General features: G+C 44.5%; 1 protein-coding gene across 2 annotated transcripts in view; it reads right to left on the minus strand.

Annotated features, from left to right (window-relative positions):
- The window catches only part of LOC144784600 (ATP-dependent translocase ABCB1-like), a 223057-nt gene that overhangs the window by 103694 nt on the left and 97915 nt on the right, over nt 1–21448 (minus strand). For both annotated transcript variants that reach the window (XM_078663506.1, XM_078663505.1), the window contains exons 9-10: nt 13908–14032; nt 13193–13370 (exon numbers count right to left, since the gene is read on the minus strand). In XM_078663506.1, coding sequence (XP_078519632.1) covers nt 13193–13370; nt 13908–14032 — 303 coding nt within the window. The remainder of the gene's footprint in view (nt 1–13192; nt 13371–13907; nt 14033–21448) is intronic.

Here is a 21448-nt window from a genome sequence, read left to right on the forward strand (position 1 = left end):
GCTATACGGGCAATGCCACCTCCAGCAGAACTGCAGCACATTCTTCTCACGGGGCCGGGCGAAACAAGACAAAGACACACTTCTGCCCGCTGACCCCCAGCGACTCGATCCAAATGGACATCCCGGCTAAAGAACGAATCGAAATGCAGGTGTTCAACAATCCAACCAGACCCACCTTCTCCTATCTGCGGAAACGAACGGCTGCCACTCTGACTGTGGCCCTGTCGGTCATCAACGTCACAGGCCACATGTGTGTAGAAGGACTTGGGACACAGCTGGTGGGTCGCAGCGCTTGCCGCTTTACCAGAACTTTGGATTCCACGGATCCACCTTCCTTTGTGTCATCCCCAAACATGTATTTCATCTGCGGCACGAAGGCCTACACCTGGCTCCCCAAAGGCTGGGGGGGCACTTGCTACATCCCCTTCGTCCTTCCTCCGACTTATGTAGCCCCAGCGAATCACCACAGGCAAAAACGAGCCAAAGACGTTGAACAAGCCGACTCAACAGGGGCGCAGTTCCTCGATGCTATGAAAGGACTCGTCCCCCTCTGGGGCCCGATGGCAAACAGCCGTGCCATCCGACATTTGACTCAGGCAGTCGAGACGACCATGAACATCACAGCGGGCATCTTTGCCAACAACACTGCCGAGCTCCAAGCGGTCCGTTTGGTGGCTCTTCAGAACCGCCTCGTTCTAGATGTGGTTCTGGCGGACCGTGGAGGAGCATGCCGCATTATTGGGTCCAGTTGTTGCACATACATACCGGACAACTCACCCTCAGTGTACAAAGCCATCGAACATCTTCACAGACTCTCTTCGGAAGTTCACCAAGAGCAAGAAGAATGGTCGCTTGGTGGTTGGTTCTGGGACACCGTCAAAAGCTGGGGCTGGAGACTGCTCACCATTATCATGATTCCCGTAGTTGTAATATGTGGCCTGTGCTTGGGAATTCAATGTCTGCCACCTATGTGTTCTTTATGTGCGAGTTGTATTTTTCCCAAAACTGTGGACTTTGGAAGCGAACACATGAGAGCATTGTATGATACCGAAGTTAGGAATTTGATGAAAATTGACATTGAGTAAAGCAAGTTGGCTAGATATGTTGAAAAGGGGGGACTGTTGAAAGTTGGGCTGAGACCGTCAACATTATCGGCGCCCTCTTGCTCTCCTTAACCTTTTTGTGCGCGTAAAACAGCCGCCATTTTGAACACCATGGTTTCCCTGCTCTCGCCGAGAGCCAGCGCGCCTCTCTCCCCCTCCTAGCTTCGCCGGCATCCCCCGCATACTGACAACCCCCCTGCCTGCACCTGCCGCGAATCATAAAACCCCTCTTCAGCGCTGCTCTGCCCCGGGCCCTCGTCCTGTTCTCAGCGCAACACCTCCCCTCTTCCCATTTATGATCCCCGGCCCTTTGATGCAAACCCCCTTTTTTCCCGTGTGCCCGTTCGTCCTCCTCGTTCCCAAGCCGACACCCAGCTCTGCCGATACTGTTCCTTGCCCCTCCCCGTACAATAGAAAGTTTCCCCCCAGCAAGGGATCCCCGGGTTGATCAAAGCCCCCCGCCCTACGAGATCCGATCGAACCCCACACACTCCATGAATCGGCGGAATATCCAGCTGCGCGATGATCACCACCTGTTGTGAACGGGGCAGGGACTTCCACTGTAACCTTGCGTGGGAACGGGTTGGGAAGGGGGGAGTCTGAGGATGTCTTTCCGTACATCAAAGTACCGACGAGAATGTGTTACGTGCAATAAAGAGATAAACTTGTGTATAAGAGGCCAGGCCTCAGGGATGCAGTTAGAGCACCTCAGAACGATACCTTCTGTCCGTTTCGTTGTGTTCTCCTCCGGAGAGAATAAAAAATCTTGTTTCCTGCCTTCCAGTCTCCAGCGCCTGCCTCTTCAATAGTTTAACTTCTTTATGGGTTCAAGAGGCGACACCGCCGGGCAATACTTAAGGATCGTATATTCTGGTTGGTAGTGCCACCCTTTTTTCAACACAATAAAAACCACACAAACGCGCAAAAACTTACATAAGCCACCACCTGTGGCAGTCCCTAGGCCAACTGGCCTTGTTGGGGCTAGGACGCCCAGTGTCCCAATGTCAGGGGCCTAAACGTGGCAGCTGCCCACAAATTGCTGGGCAGCTGTGAACAATCCCAAGCGCCGAAACGGTGCAGCTGCCCACTAATTGCTGGGCAGCTGGGAATCAAAACTGCGACAGGGTCCTCACTGACCCTAGAACAGAACTGCGCCCAATCGTTGGAGCCACACAGGCTCTGACACAACACTGCGCAGAACGTTGGAGCCACACAGGCTCTGAAAACACTCGTGTCCCCCAGGAGCCTCACTGGGCTCTAAACATCAATGTGGGCAGGGAGCCTCTCTGGGCTCTAAACGCAAATGGTGGGGCAAGGTGGGAGGCTCGCAGTTTCTCACGACCAAAACAACTGTGCCCCTGAGCCTCTTGGACTCTTCAAAATAACTGTGGCGCTTCAAGCCTCTCGGGGCTCAAAGTGCACATGGGGCGCCGGGAGCCTCTCTGGGCTCGACAACAAAGAGCAAATGTGGCACTTGAGCCCCTCGTGGGCTCTCAAGAAATGCCGCCTTTAGGGGAGTCCCCCCCTTTCTGGGGACTCGAGAGCAAATGGCGCTACAACTGTGGGCGGGAGCCTCGTAGGGCTCAACAAATATGCCCCAGGAGCCTCGGGGCTCTAAATCATAAGAGGCAGAAATTAACGGGGCAATGCCGGGTGGGCACCGGCGGAAAAGATCAATAAAGCACTCCCAAGCGCTATGGACCATCAAGTGCCCCTAGGCGCTATGAGCACAATTGAAGCGCCTCCAGGCGGCAATAAGAGAAAATAAAGCGCTCCCAGCGCTAGGACATAAATGAAGCGCTCACAGGTGCTTGGAAGGAAAGTACAGCGTTCCCAGGCGCTAGAATCAAAATACAAGCTCTTCCAAGCAAATTTCAATAGAATAAAGCACTCAGCCTACAAATAGAGCGCAGGGAGGCTGCAACTAAGCCTTGGCAAAATCAAAGCAATCTAAAAAAGGTACCAGCAGTCCTGGAGATCAAAGGATGGAGCAACAGAGCTCCCAGCAAGGAAAATCCTCCAGGCATCCAGGGGCTGGGCAGGGCCCAGGGAGGCAAACCTTTCCCCTGGGCCCCAGCAGCAGCACGCCCCTGGTTGTTTCAAGTCCAAAAACAAGAACATTTTGTAAGGGGACACAGCCCCTTTTTATACTATAAAATCCTTTGTCTAGCAGGGTGCAGGCAGTGTGAGAACCAGCTACAACTGGTTATGGGGAACTCCTTTCAGAGTGAGGGGCAGAGGCGACAGCCGCCCAGCAGGAGGTGGAGCCAGCATTGTGGCAGGCAGGCACAGCCCTATTCACTCCCAGGTGCTACCTCCTCCCACTTCTCTAGTTGCAGATGCAGTCATTCAACCAAGGGCTGACTCAGACAACCTCCTGGGGGCTCCCCAGCCCCTGTCACCCTCAAACCAGACAGTCAATCCACAAGCAGGCCCAGGCACTCCTGGAGCCAGGCTCCAGCCAATCACGTGCCAGCAGACTCACTACACACGCACACCCATGTCTAGAAGTGGCACTTCCACACTAGACACATTCATGCCACATACATCATTATGCAGCATTCAATCTCACGAGTTCGCACATACCAAACTCGACCCTGCCCTCCCCACACATCAGGAACTACCATGGTCACACATATTCCCCATGCATTCCTATGGGAGGGCAGGTCACTCACCACACATACACAGAGAGCTCACACACTTTACACTGTACCACAGTGAAAAAGTACACAGAGGCCTAAAATCACTAACACCAGGTTCCAGAAACAGGCTAGGAAAAAGCAAAAAGTTTCGGGGTGAACCTGCCAAAAAGGGCCAGGTCCAACAATAGGGAGTACCAATCTGGGCAAATACAGACAAAAGCCTTTGATGAATGGTAAGGAGGCCGTGCATATAGGGACACAGGAGCCAATGTCACCATGGTGACACAAGGTCTTCTGGACCCAGACCAGATCATACTTGGTGAGATGTAACCAAGTGACCAATGCTAACAATGTCAGGACAGACCATTCCTTGGCAGTTGTTAATTTCAGCTGGAGAGGAGTAACTGGCCCTAAGAAGGTCGTGGTTAGCTCAGACCTCCCTGTGGAATGCTTACTGGGCACTGATTTGGAAACTTCAGCCTGGGCTGAAGTGGAACTCAGGACACATGCAGCAATGTTGGGCATCTCTGCAGATGTGTTTGCAGTGACTAGGTCACAGTCCAAACTGTCCTCAACTGAACAGCCCCTGGATCCTGGAAAAATGGACCAGGCACCTTCCAAGAGAAGGAGTAGGAGGGGTAAGGCAGTGTCTTCCCCCAGGCTCAGAATGAGGATCAGTCTCCCGAGGGAGGTGATCCCAGTCCCTGTGAAGGAAATGTCTCAGATGAATTTGAACCTGATCAGGTTGAGGTCTTGGGGACGGTGGGCCCTTCCAGAGCAGATCTGAGTCAGGAGCAACAAACCTGTCCTGCTCTTGAATCCCTCAGACAGTAAGCTGCTGCTGAGGCTGCTGGGAGTATCAGTGGGGTCCACAGGATCTATTGGGATGAGGGACTCCTATACTCAGAGGGTAAAGACCCCAAGCCTGGTGCCACCAGGAGGTTGAACAAAGCGATACCAAAGGGGATGATGGATTGAGCGTTTGAGCAAATCAAACACTCACCCCCACTCAACTGATCTGGGTTTAATCCATCATCATTCTTTAGCTCACTCCACCACCCCAGTTCAGATATGGCCATATGCAAATCAGTCTGACCCTGTGCCTCATGGGAACAGTCCAGCCTGAACTGCCAAGCCATGTCTTCCCTGGACCGGAAACAATCATCCTGGGACCGGTTTCGGGTTCATAACCCTCATCAGCCAGGCTATCTTGAATCCAGTGGCAAAGTGAGCAAGGGACCCACGGTTTCCAGTCCAGGTAGGATCTGGCTTAGCAGTTCGGGCTGGACTGTTCCCATGGATCAACGGGTCAAGGCTGCTTTGCATATGGCTATTTTCAAACTGGAATGACATGGTGAGCAAAAAAATGATGGATTTAGGACCAGATTTCTGTACTGGGGTGAATGTATGACATTGTTCTGCATTCTGTCCATCAATTGTTGTTTTTGCATTTGCCACCAGGAGGTTGGTCATACCTCTGACGTTTAGGGGCTTCCTTCTCACCTTGGCACATGATATTCACTTAGCAGGACACCTAGGCCAAAGCAAGACTTGCGGCAGGCGTGTCCCTCACTTTCACTGGCCTCACATGTCGGAGGACACCAAGGTGCTTTGTCGATCCTGCACCACCTGTCAAGCCAGTGGTAAGTCAGGTGGTGTCACAAAGACCCCCCTCATACCACTACCTGTGGTGGGAGTTCCCTTTGAGAGGATTGGGATTTACATAATTGGTCCCATGAACCCTTCAAATGCATCTGGCCACAGCTTCAAACTAGTGGTGGTGGACCATGCCACTAGGTATCCAGAGGCAATATCCCTTGGAACCACCGCAACTCCTGTAGTGGCCAGGGCCCTCCTGGGAATTGTTTCCAGAATGGGTTTCCCTAAGGGGGTCTTACCTGACCGAGGTGAAAACTTCATGTCTAGTTACATTACTGCAAATTGGAAGGAGTGTGGAGTGAATTATAAATTCACCATACCCTATCACACACAATGCAATGGGTTAGTAGAAAGATTCAACAAAACCCTGAAGGGAATGATCATGGGCCTCCCAGAAATGCTTAGGGAAAAATGTGATGTCTTGTTACCCTGCCTTCTCTTTGCCTACAGAGAGGTTTCACAGAAGTGGGTTGGCTACAGCCCATATGAACATTTGTTTGGGCATCCAGTTAGGGGTCCCTTGTGTTTGGTGAAAGAGGGATGGGAGTTACCTCTCAAGCTACCTAAACAAGACATAGTGGACTATGTAATTGCTCTTTGCTTCAGGATGACTTAGTATATGAAGAAGGCAAGTAAAAACCTTGAGGCTAGCCAAGAATTACAGAAAACTGGCATGACCAAAAGGCTGTATTGACTATCAGCCAGGACAGATAGTATGGGTGTTGGAGCCTGTGGCCCCAGCAGCTCTCCATGACAAGTGGAGTGGACCCTATAAAATCTTTGAGCAGAAGGGAGAGGTCACCTACCTGGTGGAACTTGAAAACCCCAGGAGCCCCCACACGGTGCTCCATGTTAACAGGCTCAAGCCATATGTGGACAGGGCAGACATGGGCTTGCTCATGGCTACTGATGAGGGACAGGAGGAAGAGAGTGCCCCACTCCCTGACGACATCTCGCATAACCCTGATGATAGCTCAGTTGATGGTTTAGCTTTGTCAGGCAGCCTCACTGAGCAACAACAGACTGATTGCAGGAAGGTCCTCAATCAGTACAGACAATGTTTTCCCTGACTCCTAGTTAGATCACTTGGTGTACCCATGAAGTGGACACAGGTGAGAGTCTGCCTGTTAAAAATAAGATTTACAGGCAACCTGACCATGTCAGGGAATGCATCAGGACTGAGGTCCAAAACATGCTAGAATTGGGAGTGATTGAACCCTCAGATAGCCCTTGAGCTAGTCCAATGATACTGGTACCCAAACCTCATACCCAGGGTGGTAAAAGAGAAATGAGGTTTTGTGTGGACTACAGGGGGCTCAATGCAGTCAATAGTACTGATGCTCACCCTATTCCTAGGGCAGATGAGTTAATTGATACTTTAGCCTCAGCCAAGTTCTTGAGCACATTTGACCTCACTGCTGGATATTGGCAGATCAGACTAGCTGGGGATGCCAAAACCAAAACAGCATTCTCAACCCCTAGTGGGCATTATCAATTCATTGTAATGCACTTTGGTTTGAGGAATGCACCTGTGATAACTGGAAACAAGCGAACCGCTTGCCCTCTGCGCACTGTTGCAATCCACAGTGGATCTCTACATCATATATTTATTTATTTATTTTATTTGCAAGCTTATACCGCGCTGGGAATCGACTCCCTGGGGAGTATCTCCGCGCCACTGGCAACATCAGAAAGCAAATAGCCCTGTTATGTGTTATTAATATTCCACAGTATCAATAGTTAAACAAGAAAGTTTTTAACTTTTTCCTGAAGGGAAAATGTTCCCTGCAAGCTCTGATTTCCAATGGAAGTTCCATAAATAAATAAAGCAGAATCATATGAAAAACTCTTAAACCACAAAGAATTGCGTTTCATATATGTTTTACTGATTTGATCTCAGTGTAATTTCATACTTGATCAGTACATACAAAATAATAAATTCATTTGTTCATCTGAACACAAAAAGGACTTATAATTTTTGGACAATGCTATAAATTTTGCATTCCTCTAGTTTCCTTTCACGAAATTGCCCTGCCCAATGCATTTCGGGCCTCTTGGCCCTTCGTCAGGGGCGATACCTGCAAAGATAAAAAATGAATGGTTGTCCTTTTTTCAAAAAAATGGAATTATCTTCAAAATACAAGGTCCATATGCGAGCCACAGTTTTAAGGAAAAAACATAACACCGAGGTCGTGGTACAAAAGACATATGTTATATGCAATGTCAACAAGCATCTTCAAACAGTAAATCGAACTCGCTGATAAAAAAAACTCACTTTGCCACATCTAGAAGTGATAATTCAATTTGTGCCCTGGTGACACGGTGGGCCAGTCCGAATGTGTGATGGGTGAAGTCACTATTCTAATGGGATCTGTAAAGAAACGGGAATGGTTGGGGTTTTGTTTGAGAAAACAGGTGTGTTTTTGTGGTAAAAAAAAAAAAATGGTGAAAGAAATACGCTTACGGTCCAAAGCAAAAAATGGCACTGCTAAGCCCGATCTTCCTGCTGAGTGTATTCATACAGGGGGAGGTTCCGGAGCACTACACAGCAGTGCCATTTTTTGCTTTGGACCGTAAGCGTATTTCTTTCACCATTTTTTTTTTTTTAACCACAAAAACACACCTGTTTTCTCAAACAAAACCCCAACCATTCCCCACCGTGTCACCAGCGCACAAATTGAATTATCACTTCTAGATGTGGCAAAGTGTCTTTTGTACCACGACCTCGGTGTTATGTTTTTTCCTTAAAACTGTGGCTCGCATATGGACCTTGTATTTTGAAGATAATTCCATTTTTTTGAAAAAAGGACAACCATTCATTTTTTATCTTTGCAGGTATCGCCCCTGACGAAGGGCCAAGAGGCCCGAAATGCATTGGGCAGGGCAATTTCGTGAAAGGAAACTAGAGGAATGCAAAATTTATAGCATTGTCCAAAAATTATAAGTCCTTTTTGTGTTCAGATGAACAAATGAATTTATTATTTTGTATGTACTGATCAAGTATGAAATTACACTGAGATCAAATCAGTAAAACATATATGAAACGCAATTCTTTGTGGTTTAAGAGTTTTTTATATGATTCTGCTTTATTTATGATGTATATGATGTAGAGAACCACTGTGGATTGCAACAGTGCGCAGAGGGCAAGCGGTTCGCTTGTTTCCAGTTATCACATATGTTTCTCATCGCAATCTGGACATTGCGTCATCCTCCGCAGCACGCTTATGTTTAAGTACTCTAAAAAAGTGTTTCACTAAATTATTGATTGAGGTGTGCATCTCCCATCACTTACCATTGAGGAATGCACCTGCCACATTTCAAAGGTTGGTAAATAAAGTTCTCACAGGCCTGAAAAACTACAGTGCAGCTTATCTTGATGATATTGCCGTCTTTAGTTCCACCTGGGATGATCACCTGGTCCACCTGAGAGATGTTCTGGAGGCCCGTCAAAAGGCAGGCCTGACTATCGAGGCCACTAAATGCGAGATAGGGCAGAGTAAGGTTGTGTACCTGGGCCACCTTATGGGTGGAGGCCAGGTTCAACCATTGCAGAGCAAATCCAGACCATCATGGACTGGGTTGCTCAAACTACCCATACTCAGGTCAGAGCTTTCTTGGGCCTGACTGTGTATTACAAGAGATTTGTTAAGGGATAGTGATCTATAGTGACCCCCCTTAAATGATATGACCTCCAAAAGAATGCCCAAGTAAGTTCAGTGGACAGTTAGCTGGTGGAAGGCATTTGATGACCTAAAGCAGGCCACGTGCACTACTCCCATTCTGCAAAGTACTGACTATTCCATGCCATTCATTGTTCAAACTGATGCATCTGAGTTGGGGGTAGGGGCTGTATTATAACAACTGAATGAAGAGGGCCAGGATCAGCCAGTAGCTTTTAATAAGCAGGAGGCTGACCCCCAGAGAGAAACGTTGGTCAGCCATTGAGAGGGAAGAGTTTACTGTGGTTTGGGCTCTGAAGGTGAGTCCATACTTGTTTGGTACTCACTTCATTGTGCAGACAGACCATAAGCTCCTCTTATGGCTATAGCAGATGAAGGGTGAACAACCTAAACTCCATTTCCCTACAGGGGATGGACTATACAGTCGAACATAGATCTGGGGGTAACCATGCCAAAGCAGATGGACTCTCCAGATATTTTCACTTAGAAAATGAAGACTCAACTGGTCATGGTTAGTCTCATCTCCTTTCATTTGGGGGGTTGTGTAGGAAAGTAGGATCTGCTTCTTATGCTTACCCCAACTTTTTACATGATGTTACACTGTTTTGACTAGTCTGACTGGGATCCTGCTAATCAGAACCCCAGCAAATCTGTTTTCTCCTTTACAATTGTTATGCATGTACTTTGGTACACTCCAAATTGGATACAGGGGTAACCTTATAAGTCCCTACTATATGGTACCCATGTACCCAGGGCATAGGTACTCCAGAGGCCTCACATGGGCTGAAGCATGTACTATGCCACCCATGAAAGGCCATGCAAAATGGAACTCCAGGTCTGCTACTGCAGCCTGTGTAAGCTGCTGCTTGCACCACTTACTTTAGATATAGATTCACTATATCTATAGGTCACTACACTTAAAACTTGTAAGTCACCCCTATAGCAGGCCTTACCAATCCTGAAGGCATGTTGCTCGGTTTACTTGATAGTGTGCCCCTGCATGAGCAGAGCCCTCCTGCAGCATTCATTAACCATTCTCCCGGGTTGTCTGTGACTCAGCCAGACATATAGGTAGTGGTGCGTTATAACCTCGCAGTAAATACTATCTCGAAAATGGTTGAAACAAAACATGTCCCGTTTGGTATCAAACACCTTGGAATTATACCTCCACACCGGTAACCAGTGTGGGAGGTATGATTCCACCCTTCTGAAGCGAGCTTCGTGGGGTCACTGTTCTATCCGATGCCAGCCTTCTCAGCCCAGTCAGCACAAAATGGATGCTGCTGGCCAGAGACAATTCTGCCCTTCTGCTGCTGAGCCAAGCTCGAGCAGCGGAAAGCAGCACAATAGGCATCCTGACACAGGGAGGTGTGACCACTTCCCGGACAGGATTTCTTGTATTGGGGCTGGGTGGGTGCAGTCTGAGAGTACCAGAAAGTCTGCACTTGGGGCACATTCGGTGTCCCTGTGCATAGTCAAGTTCAAACCAGTTCTGGGAGCCATTGGCTTCTGTTCTGGCGTGAAACTAGACAAAGGACAGGGGAGTATCCTCCCCATTGTCAAGACCCTCCGCAGGGTGGGTTCCATGAATATGTGCAATCCTCTCCCGTTAATACAAAAGGGCTTACCTGACTGTAGCTCATTAGATTTTACGTGGATAAGATTCTACAAGAAGAAACTCTGACCTTCGACCGTCTGGACACTCTGGACTTCGCTGTATTTCGACTGGGCCCGACTTAGTCTCCTTTTCCATCCAAAGCTTTGTCTGTGCTCTTGCTCCATACAGGCTCCATGCAGGACCTGTGGTGCACTAAGGACAACTGAAGAATCTCCCTTGGGGTGAAGGAGTCACTCCCCTGCATTTGCAGGCACCACCGCACTACAACGCACCTGACCGGTCTGCTGCTCCCAAGCTCCTCCGGACACTGCAGACTCCAGCAACACAGGAGGTGGGTTTCAAAGGCATCTGAGGTTAGTCTGCCCTCTCAGCACGTTTGAGGCCAGTATCCCTCGTGGGGACTGCATAACATGAACCGCTGTACACTGCATCTATTTGCAGGTGCATATGCTTGTTGGTGATTCCCAAGCTTGTGCATTGGACTGTGTGTAGTCCTGACCCCCAAGTAGTATTTCCACCAAAGAACACCGGACTCCTCACACCAAGTGCTCCGTTGGCTGGTACTTTGTGATCTTGCTCGAGGTTCCCTCGTGACTCCTGGTCATTCAGCCTGTGGGTCCTCCTGAGGGTCATTTTAAATTCTGTTGAGCTTTTCTGGTTGCTCCAGAGGTTCCCTGACTCCCTATTAATTTGTGAGTCCCCTGAACTTTGCTGCTCCACACCGTAACCTGCTTGACCTGCCTGCATAGGTTGCTTTTGCCAAGGCTTGTTGGTGCTCCAACCGGATAATGACCCCCCAGCTCTCAACATCCTTCATGGGACAGCTCGCATCTGGCTCCTGGTCATCATCGACATCGCCTGGTCCTCGTGGCTGTAGAGTCAAGCATCCCTTCTTCGCACCTGAAGCACCAGACATCTCCTGGTCTCCTGAGCCCCTGATCACTCTAAAGTGACCCAGACTCCGTCCCCTCTGCTTTCAGGTTCCTTTCTTCAAGAATCCATCCTTGGATTCCACCGGGCCCTTTTCACCTTCACGGCAGCAGCACTTCTTCCAAGACTTCCATATAGAATGAAGGCGGTTTCCTATGCCACTTCAACCCTAAGCACCCGGCTCCTCTGGGATATGTAACACTGGTACTACAGTATTCACGGGTGAGGTGGCTCTCCAACCTCTTAAATCCTGAAGAGTTTCCCCGAAGTTCTCCTAGAAGGGTCCTTAAACTGTAAATTTGCAACCACGACTTCCCAATAGAATTGTACGGAGTCCCCGGTCGTATTAGCACACTGAACCGGTCCTCTGTGGAGTCCCTATCTACTCACCTTGGGTGGTTCTTGGGGTCAACATTCTACGTGCTCCAGACCTTGTCTTGACCCGAGTCATGATTGTTATTCCACTATCTTAGTATATGGTTTGATCTCCCCTGGAGCCCACTGTGTATTTTGCTACTTACAACTGTACTATTGACTTCATATTGTGTGCTTTGTGTTCTATCCTCTGTTAGAGGATACTAGAGAGTGGTATATTAATAAATACATATTTTTGTATAACTACTGTGTGGTACTCCTTTCATTTAATTAATGCAAGAGGGGCCCACTTTAATTATTGGACAGCATATACCAGGCCAACTTCTCACACAGGCTGGCCTGGGCGGGCGCTCTCAATCAAGAGTATGCTCTGTCACCATCATGGTCACATACCCCTCCATTAAGAGTTACAATTTTATCAAATTTCCTGACCAATGCCGGTGTCGCTTATGCCCATGAAAGCATATTAATGACAATTTTGCTGTTGAAGGATTATGGCATTTGTAAGATAAATAACTTACATGGCAATCTCTTTCCCATGCCGCTCTGAAATATTTTGGTGCTTTTCCCTGCACTTTTTATTTTGTAGCAGAATGAACCAGTCATAAATAATGTGGTGAGATTTGGAGGTGTAACAAAGTTCCCCATTTTCAAAGGGCATTTGGGAAGAAAATAGGTTTCCTGGAAAATCTTAGATGCCCTAATTGTAGAGCTATGAGTAAGAAATGTACTGATATTTTAAAATGTATCCTTTGTCTCCGGTTCCTGTAACTTAAAGAAGTTTCCCACAAAAAGGCTTACATTTCCCAATAACATCTGAAGCATGTTCTCACGCTTACAATTGAATTATTGTCCATGTTTAGAAGTGTACATGAGTGTGGGAAGACACTGAACGTAAATGTGGACACTGTCAACATAGGACATTGTGATTTGTGCTAACATTTTCAAGGAACACTTCCTTAGCACTTTCTTTAAATACCCACTAATTGTAAGTGGGATGCGAGTGCATAACTTCAGCACACCTTGACATTTCTGCTAATTAAATTCTTCATATAATTAGTTATGCAACTAAATGTAAATGTTCTGAAAAACCACAATGTACATCCTGGTTGGATCTTAACTGTTTACAGAATAAATCCTTATTTTTCAGTTCAGTCTTTAAAACATTCTCATTGACTTACTTACAGTAAGCACATTTCCAATGGTGTAGTTATCTTTTTCTTCAACAGTTAATTTTGTCCCATACCAGAGAGCCAATGCATACGCTGCGAATATGAGAAACTGAGTCAAGCCCATTGATATGTTGGTGGTCAGTGATTTGTTCATACCAACATCTCTTGCATCCTTTAAGTTCACATCATACCTGAAAAAACATACAAAGAAGAAATATTCCTCCATATTATTTTGTCACCCTCAAAGAAACTAATTTCAGCCTTACCCAAAAGTCTAATTTCAACATTTTAGATCAATAAGACCTTCAAAAGATAGACCATAAGTGAACTATGTATCATAGTATAGTGACGCCCTGCAGATGTATCCAGTTATATCTAATTGCTGTTGACATATTGAACACATGTGCACCAATTACACACTTCTAGAGAAGACTTCTCTTGCACATTGCACATATAGTCAGCTTTACACATAGAGGTTTGTGAGGGTCTTTTATTTCTTTTGGAAAATTGGGTTCAGCTAAGGCTCAAGGTTCTAGAGAAAGGCAGCAAATTCAATGGATACATTTCCAGTAGGTGAACATTTTTCTGTGATCATTTGGGTTTACACTTGCCAGATGAACACTCATTTTGACATGCTACACATTTGCAGAAAAATATTTAAAGATATTCAGCTCAATGTTTTAAATCATAGTTGACCTTGTTTATAAAAAAAAGTCATAAGAACATACTTTGCAAGTGCTTTCTGCTGTCCATTAAAGGCAACAACTGTCCTTATAGCTGTCAGAATTTCCTCCGCCACTGCTCCTGCTTTTGCGTAGGCAGACAGTTCTTTAACAGTCAATGTTGCTAAAAGCTGAAACGATATAAATAAAAGTCAAGAATACTTGTTAGTTTGAAGATTTATGCAGGTGTTGAATGTTTTCATCCATCTCCATCACACTTAAAAGCAAACTTTACCAACACCATGGCTATATATTTAATCATCTGTCTATTTCGCTTTGACTTTCTATTCCTTAAATTCTTCTTAATGTGACCCATTAAACTCTGTCATTCAATTTACTGAGAACACGGTTTTAAACTCAACGATCTAGCATTAAACTACACCCTAATAAGGCTTTAACTGAAAAGGTCATCTGGGTCAAAGGTGAAAAAACAAATGGAGTGAGTTTCTTTCCATTGTATAGGGATTACATTTAATCTCCATTTTAGTTTTTCTTTTCTAACTAGCGTCTTTTTAGGATGGTGGTTTCACTTACACGAGAATATATGTCACACACACATATTTACTAGAAGTTAGACATTGCTATTCTGCAATATTCGTTTCAGGGAAACATACTAGAACACGATGTCCTTGTTTTATTATTTGCTTGTAGGAGAGGACTCATTTTACCCAGACTAGGTAAAGAGGTTTTTTGTGTCTCTTGTAGAATGAGATAAGCCCCGTTGGTTTATTATTTGAACAGCATCCATTTTGAGTTTAGGCAAGAGGCAATTCACACTGGAGTTATGAATGCTGCAGAGAGCTGTGAATGAGGCGAAACTCTGCAGGACCCGACTTTCATTCTCAGAAGGATAGCTGCACAGGCAGAGATGCATTCAGGCTTCATCACTCAGATATATTGCATTTGTTAATGCACTGAAGCCGGCTTCCTGAGACATTCTACCAAGGTATGAAGTTAGATCATTCCAACTGATTCCTGGCCATAGAGTACTCCCATTGTGCTCTCGCTAGTGTAGGGGCATTAGGTATAGATAAGAGTAACATTAGGAATGATCAAGATTTTTGAACGGTTTGTGGTTTTTTCATTCTAATAATGCTTATAACAATCATGGGTCTCTTCTGTGTAATAATTGCAGTTCATGTTTTAATTACAAGGATTAGATCGTTTCAATAAACATTTGAAAAAGTATTATTTGCTATTCCCTTTGTGACATGTTGGCCATGCAAAAGTGACAAATGAATGGGCTAGATCTGTTTCCGCAACTTCCATGAGAGTAAGAGTGGTCATGTTCGAGGTTGCTGACATCATCTATAACTCTGGAGGTTTAGGAGTTTGAATGCAGTACAGTGAGCTAGCCGAACCAATATTTAATGATTACATGAGAAGATTCAGTCTCTGTATTATGAAGTTTTGTTGTTCTAATACCCAGTCCTCTTAAATTCATAGGAACTGTATAACAAGGAGTAACCAATGTTCTAGGTTTGGTACCTATTTAATGGGTCTCCAGAGTAGTTTGAGTGTGCCCAAGGCTCCTTCATTACCATTATATGGAGACGTCTGTGGTAATAATGATTTACCCTCCTCAGGTTTAATAAGAAGTACACATTTCTTTCTGTAGGTTGATCAAACTTGGTATTTTGAAAAGGGTAGTCCCATATAGTGATTTTGTTTGAATTCGGTTCATTAATATAGCAGCCGAACCAGTAAGTATTGCTAATAATTGTAGACAAGCAGTAACTAATCATTTAAATAGATTTGGGCTCATTGATGGCGGTGGAGATGTTACCTTTGTGGTTGAGGCTCACAAAGTGTATAAATGTTACTTTATTTTATTCTTGGGTTAATTTTCCTGCAGTTGATGCAAATTCACAAACATTTCACACATATGCGGATGCTGCGGTCACTGCCTCGGCTAGTGGCGAGCCTTTACCTAAAGGCTATTCAGCTAAGAACTCCTATCACAATATCCCTTTGCATACATTTCTGGGGTGGGTGATTGAGTGATACCAAACCTGGACCACAGGCTAGAGTTAATAATAGCTGCTCATAAGGGTTTGGCATCTGCCCAGGCAGGTGTGGCGGCTACTGTTTATTTCATAAACAATACTGGTGGCATGGTCTTTTTCAGCAAACTAGAAAGTTTGTATATTGCTGTGATGTTTGTCAACAAATAAAAGGTTCCAACGTTGCTTGCCCACCGCAGACACCACCTTTAGTTTCAAATAAGTCATGTCGATAATGGGATAACCACATTGTTAACTCGTATTTATTCATGGAATGATATTGTTTCATCTGCATTTGATATCATTCAAAATGACTTGTTCATGCTTCAACATGGCCAAAATCAATTGAGACCAATTTTGCAGTGAAGTTGGACTTTACAGGTTCTGAAATCGTATAGAGTGCCATGGAATTTTTTTAATGCTACAGAGTTGTTTGCGACTTGTAATTTGACATGCATGCAAAAAATATTGGCTAAAACAGAAGCCATCTACACTATACTTAATATAGAATGTTTAGAAAGAGTTCCATTTTCGGGTGCTGAAACTCCCTCTGTGGTTTTGCTAATTCATAGTTTCATTTCTGTTCCAATATCCACGTTCCATCTCACATGTCATTCGCATTTTCAAGTAGACCGATGAGGAGATAGGTACACTTTTTTTTTTTTTACACAAAGCTTTGTTCCTCCCTTTTCAGCACAGATGCGTGCACAAGAACAAATAGGTTTTTGTAAGTCTTCATCTGTAGAGCTTGTATAGGTCACTCAGTCTGCAGAGTGATTATACTTCCTGGAGTTTGTAATGCTTCTATACTGGTCTTAGCATTTTGTTTTCAAGGTATTCCCATGCAATTGATCCAAACTGAAAAGTTGTTGCTTTCTAATGGGTGCAGTCTAATATTAAATGCTCAAAGTTGCTACAGGATAAATCGAAATGTCACTTATGTGGTCACTGTTTCCAGGGTACCTTGCTGTAGGCATATTTTATATCCTCCCACACAAGTACTTTGTGGCCCAAGGTCCCTGTTGATCCCATACACTTTGATAGGTAGAACAGACTTGAAGCCTTGTTGTTCCATACTGATGTGCTCTTACATCTGCTCGAGAAACGTTTGATCTTCAAATGACATGTTCCTCTTCATAAGTGCAATCTCATTTACTAACTCAGTTGTAACTCCATTTCGGTGAACTTTTACATAGTATTTTCAATGCTTCTAACAGCTGGCATGGCAAACCTTTTTTTAAAGTTATTGGGTCTGGACTGCTTTCTAAGTTCCAGACTGTACTTGGAGCTATTTCTTTCTTTCTACACTCCTTATTCTTGACCTTTTTTGGAGGTATTTCAATTGTATGCTTGCTAATTTTGTATGCATTGGTTCTCTTTTGTTGCTCTGAAATGGATGTTGCACAATGAGGCCAACTGGAAATGACACTACCACAAGTCCTTTTGTGTCATGAACGCATGATACACTATTTTGGAGAAGTGTTAATGGAGCTGAATGAAAACTAGTCTCAGTCCTGGTATGGTTTTAGAGAGTGCAGCCTGTGTTTGTTGTCTATGTAGCTCATTCGAGCATGAACTCGACTTATGTCTTGCTACATAATTGTCACAGTTTACTGATATAGATCTGCTTGTGCGTCCTTTGTGGTTACATCAAATGTATTGTCAAATGTTGCTACTTCCTTTTCTGCAAGATGCCTTTTATGAGCCACTTTTGACAATGTAAGATGATGCTTCAACTTCAGGTTTCCAGGCAGATGGGCGCTCTTCTGATATTCTTCATTCCATCCATCATCTGGGTGTCTTTTGCACTCATGGCATGGTCACCTTCAGCATCTTCTGAATGGGCTGATGACTCTCCATCACCTGGATCCTGCTCTTCAGGCCTCTTTCGATGTGATGTCTGCAGGTGTGGTTTCCCTGCTGGGCCCTAACAACACTCTTGACATGGATGTTGTGGACACTTTTGAGATGCCGTCCTCGTCTTCAGATGCCTCTTAATCTCATAAATTGGCATTTTGGGATTTATTTTGCCTTTTTGTGGAATGCATGGTTTTAATTGGCATGTTTATGGGCTTTGAATCTGCTAATGTTGTTAAGGTGATCTTATAAAACACAAGGTTGTTTACACAAACTTACTGTTAATGCTATTTTGTATATAATTGTGTCCTCCTCCCACAGAGGTGTTATAGGGATTATATTTAGCCTCCATTTTAGTGTTCCTTTTGAACTTACCATCCTTTTAAGATAGTGGTTTTTAAAGGTCTTTCGCTAGCACGAGAAAATGCAACACACACATTTATTATAAGTTAGACATTATTGTTCTGTAGTCTGCACTGTTCGTTTCAGGGACACATACTAGAATGCTATGCCCTTGCTTTATTATGTGCTTGCAAGAGATGACTCCTTTTGCCCAGACTAAAGCAAAGATGTTTTCTGCATGTTCGGTAGAATGAGATACGGCCAGTGTTTCATTATTTAAACAGCGTCCATTTTGAGTTTAGGTAAGAAGCTCTTCACACTGGAGTTATCATGAATGCTACAGAAAGTTGTGAATGAGATGAAGCTCTGTAGGCCCTGACATTCATTCTAAGACAGAAGATAGATGCACAGGCAGAGAAGTGTTCAGGCTTGCACACTCAGATTGAGTGCATTTGATAATACACCAAAGCCACCTTCCCGAGACATTTCACCAAGCTATGGGGGTTAGATCATTCCAACTGGGCCTGGCAGAAGGGCACTCCCACCATGCTTTCACTAGTTATAGGGTATTAGTGATAGATAGGACTGATATTCGGAATAATCAACATGGTTGAATTGTCCATGTCTTTCACCATTCTAATCATGCCTATAACAATGATGTATCTAACCTGTTTATTAATTGCAGTCCATGTTTTAATTACAATGATTAAATATTGGGGAGAGTAAGTGGGGTTTCCCAGAATCACAGGATGTTGCACTGATGCAGAAACTCGATCCCGGATCCCCAGCTCCTGAGTCAGCAGTTCTGGCAACTGCACCACATTCCCTCCCTTGTATAACACTGTGTTAAATGAGGAACCTGACAAACAAATAAAGGGCATTTTTTTCTAGAAGGTAACCAATGGTTATGTGGATTTATAGTTTTAATCTTTTTATTGAGGTTTTTAAATCCAGTTACTTACTCCACAACCCAGAACCAGCTTGGGGAAAAGGGCATTTCTTAGAAGAGGTTACTAACTGAAAAAAACACTCAATGTAAATGAATCCCACACTGAAAGCAAATCATCCTTCTCCACCCCCTCCCATTTCTTTTAACCTAACCCACTCCTCCTCCTCTCTCATGTATTTGTCATAAGGTAAATGGTTCAATACCTTAACTAGTAGGGTGGTTTGTGTATGGCTTGTAGTAGAAGGTGTCCTCAGTATCCTTTATTTCTGTACTGGATTGTTTGTAGTACTCTTAAATATTTGAGGCATGCGAGTTCTGTACATTTGGTAGGGAGGTACCGCAGAAAGGGTTTCCAGATTGTATCAGAAATTCAGTGCTCCTGGGATAATGAAAGTGCTATCTTCTCCATTCCCAGTATGGGTCAAAGCTTTTTGAACCAGCCTTGTACTGAAATTGTTCTTTTTTTCCGAGTGGCAAGAATTGCTTCACTGCTAGTAATGAAAGTCCAATTGTTTACCCTTCTGTGAAAGTGAGTCTGCTGGGCAATCTTAGTAACGTATGTGGAGAATCTGGGGATTTCCATGTGAAATATATTATCTAATGCAGCAAACACTCTTTTCCATTAGCAATGGAGCCTAGGTAGGCCCAGGAACATGATATGGGACTCAAAGTCTCACCTTCATTTTTCTGACAATAGTTTGCATATGTCTGACAGCATTCCCTGGTCTCCTTTTTTCAGTAATAACCATTTTTAAAGGCCTTCAGGTTTCAAGTTGTGGCCCACCTGATTTCAGGTTACTTATCCAAAGTCTGATTTGCCAATAGTGAGATTGCTCTGCCACCAGGCTCTGAAATTATTTTGTCAGTGATTTAAAATCTTTATTTCCCTCTTCATCAAATAGATCTTCTATTATGGTGCATCTAGCTGTTGCCCACACATGATCTGGTTGTGTGTCCTGTGGAGAAGAGTGGTTAATGATTGTGGTAAAACGTGATGGGAAAGGGGTTAATCCCTTGTTTACTTCCACCCCTTGACACAGTATAAATGTCACTCTAGTCACCAGTGAGGATTGTAGTCCTCATGGTGGGCTTCATCTCTGTCCAGGGTACCTTCCAGATACGTTTTCCCAATACTAAGTGAGCTAAGAAGCACCATTGCTTTTCTGACTTTCTGTGCCTTCATTCTATCATGAAGTGCAACTGGGAGACTTGATAAGAATTGATTATATCTGGAACACCCATTCTTCCTTGATGAACTAGTCTTTTTATTGCCCTTGAATAATTATTCTAGAACATGTCCCTTTCCATATCAATGCTTCATTTCCCCTTTATATTTTCGTGAGCATTGTTAGAGGCAGTGTAAGTTGTATGGCACGGATTAGGCAGAAAGTCATTGATAGGGTTGTCACTTTGATTTTTGCTATGCAACAAACACCGCAGCACCCTTATGTGCATGTGCCATATTCGTAGATCATTTTGAATTTACTGTGTTAGGGGAGAACTGTAAGTCTCACAGAGGTGGTCCCAATGAGACTCACTTCTCCAAATGGACCTAGTATCCACTCAGTACACATAAAATACCTTGAATCTAACCTGGATGTGTCAATTGAGTCAGGAATTCCCATTTACACCTCTTCACCCTTGCTCTGTAGATATTGTTGATGATGGGTGTAATCTTTTTATGTTATGTCCACTCTACCCTGGAACAAATCTGGCCTGCTCCAGATGTAGCACATCCAGTAGCAGAGGGAACAGTCTGGCAGCTAGTACCCCTGTGAGGAGGTTTTGCATTGCTATTTATTTAGGGTGGTACAAACCACATATCATGTTGGGACCCATAAAGTGCAAAAAGTCTTACAGAATAATAGAGGGAAACTCCTGGAGATGTTCTATTTTGTAATGTATGTATGCATGTGATTATCTCACCTGATCTGAAGGGGTTCTCTAATTTTTCAGTATGGGATTGTGTAAGGGTTGTGCCTTTGTGACTTGCAGAATTTATTTATTGCCCTTGCCTGATAATTCGAGGTCTCTAGTATGACTTGAACGAACTTGCTGTTTTGGTCTAATCTCCATGTTTCATTCAAGTCACACCTGTTTGGATCCAACCTATGTCAGGAGTTTGCCTTAAAGGGTATATTGCAAGTGATTATTTTGCCTGCTTTGCTGCCACCCACATAGTACTTTTGTTTGACTTGTTCGGTCAATAATGGATATACTGTTTTGTCACTGTCAAAGTCAATATTCTTGCTGTGAGCTTTTGGGATACTGTCCTTTCATGTATCCCTTTTAGTTGCTCTTCCAGATCTCCCCTGTTTTGCTTCCAATTGATGATGAATGCTATCGAGGCACTTTTTATGTGCCCTCTTGCTGCAGCCTTTAGTGCATGTCAAAGC

The sequence above is a fragment of the Lissotriton helveticus genome, chromosome 10, assembly GCF_964261635.1.
Source record: "Lissotriton helveticus chromosome 10, aLisHel1.1, whole genome shotgun sequence".
Classification (NCBI taxonomy): Eukaryota; Metazoa; Chordata; class Amphibia; order Caudata; family Salamandridae; genus Lissotriton; species Lissotriton helveticus.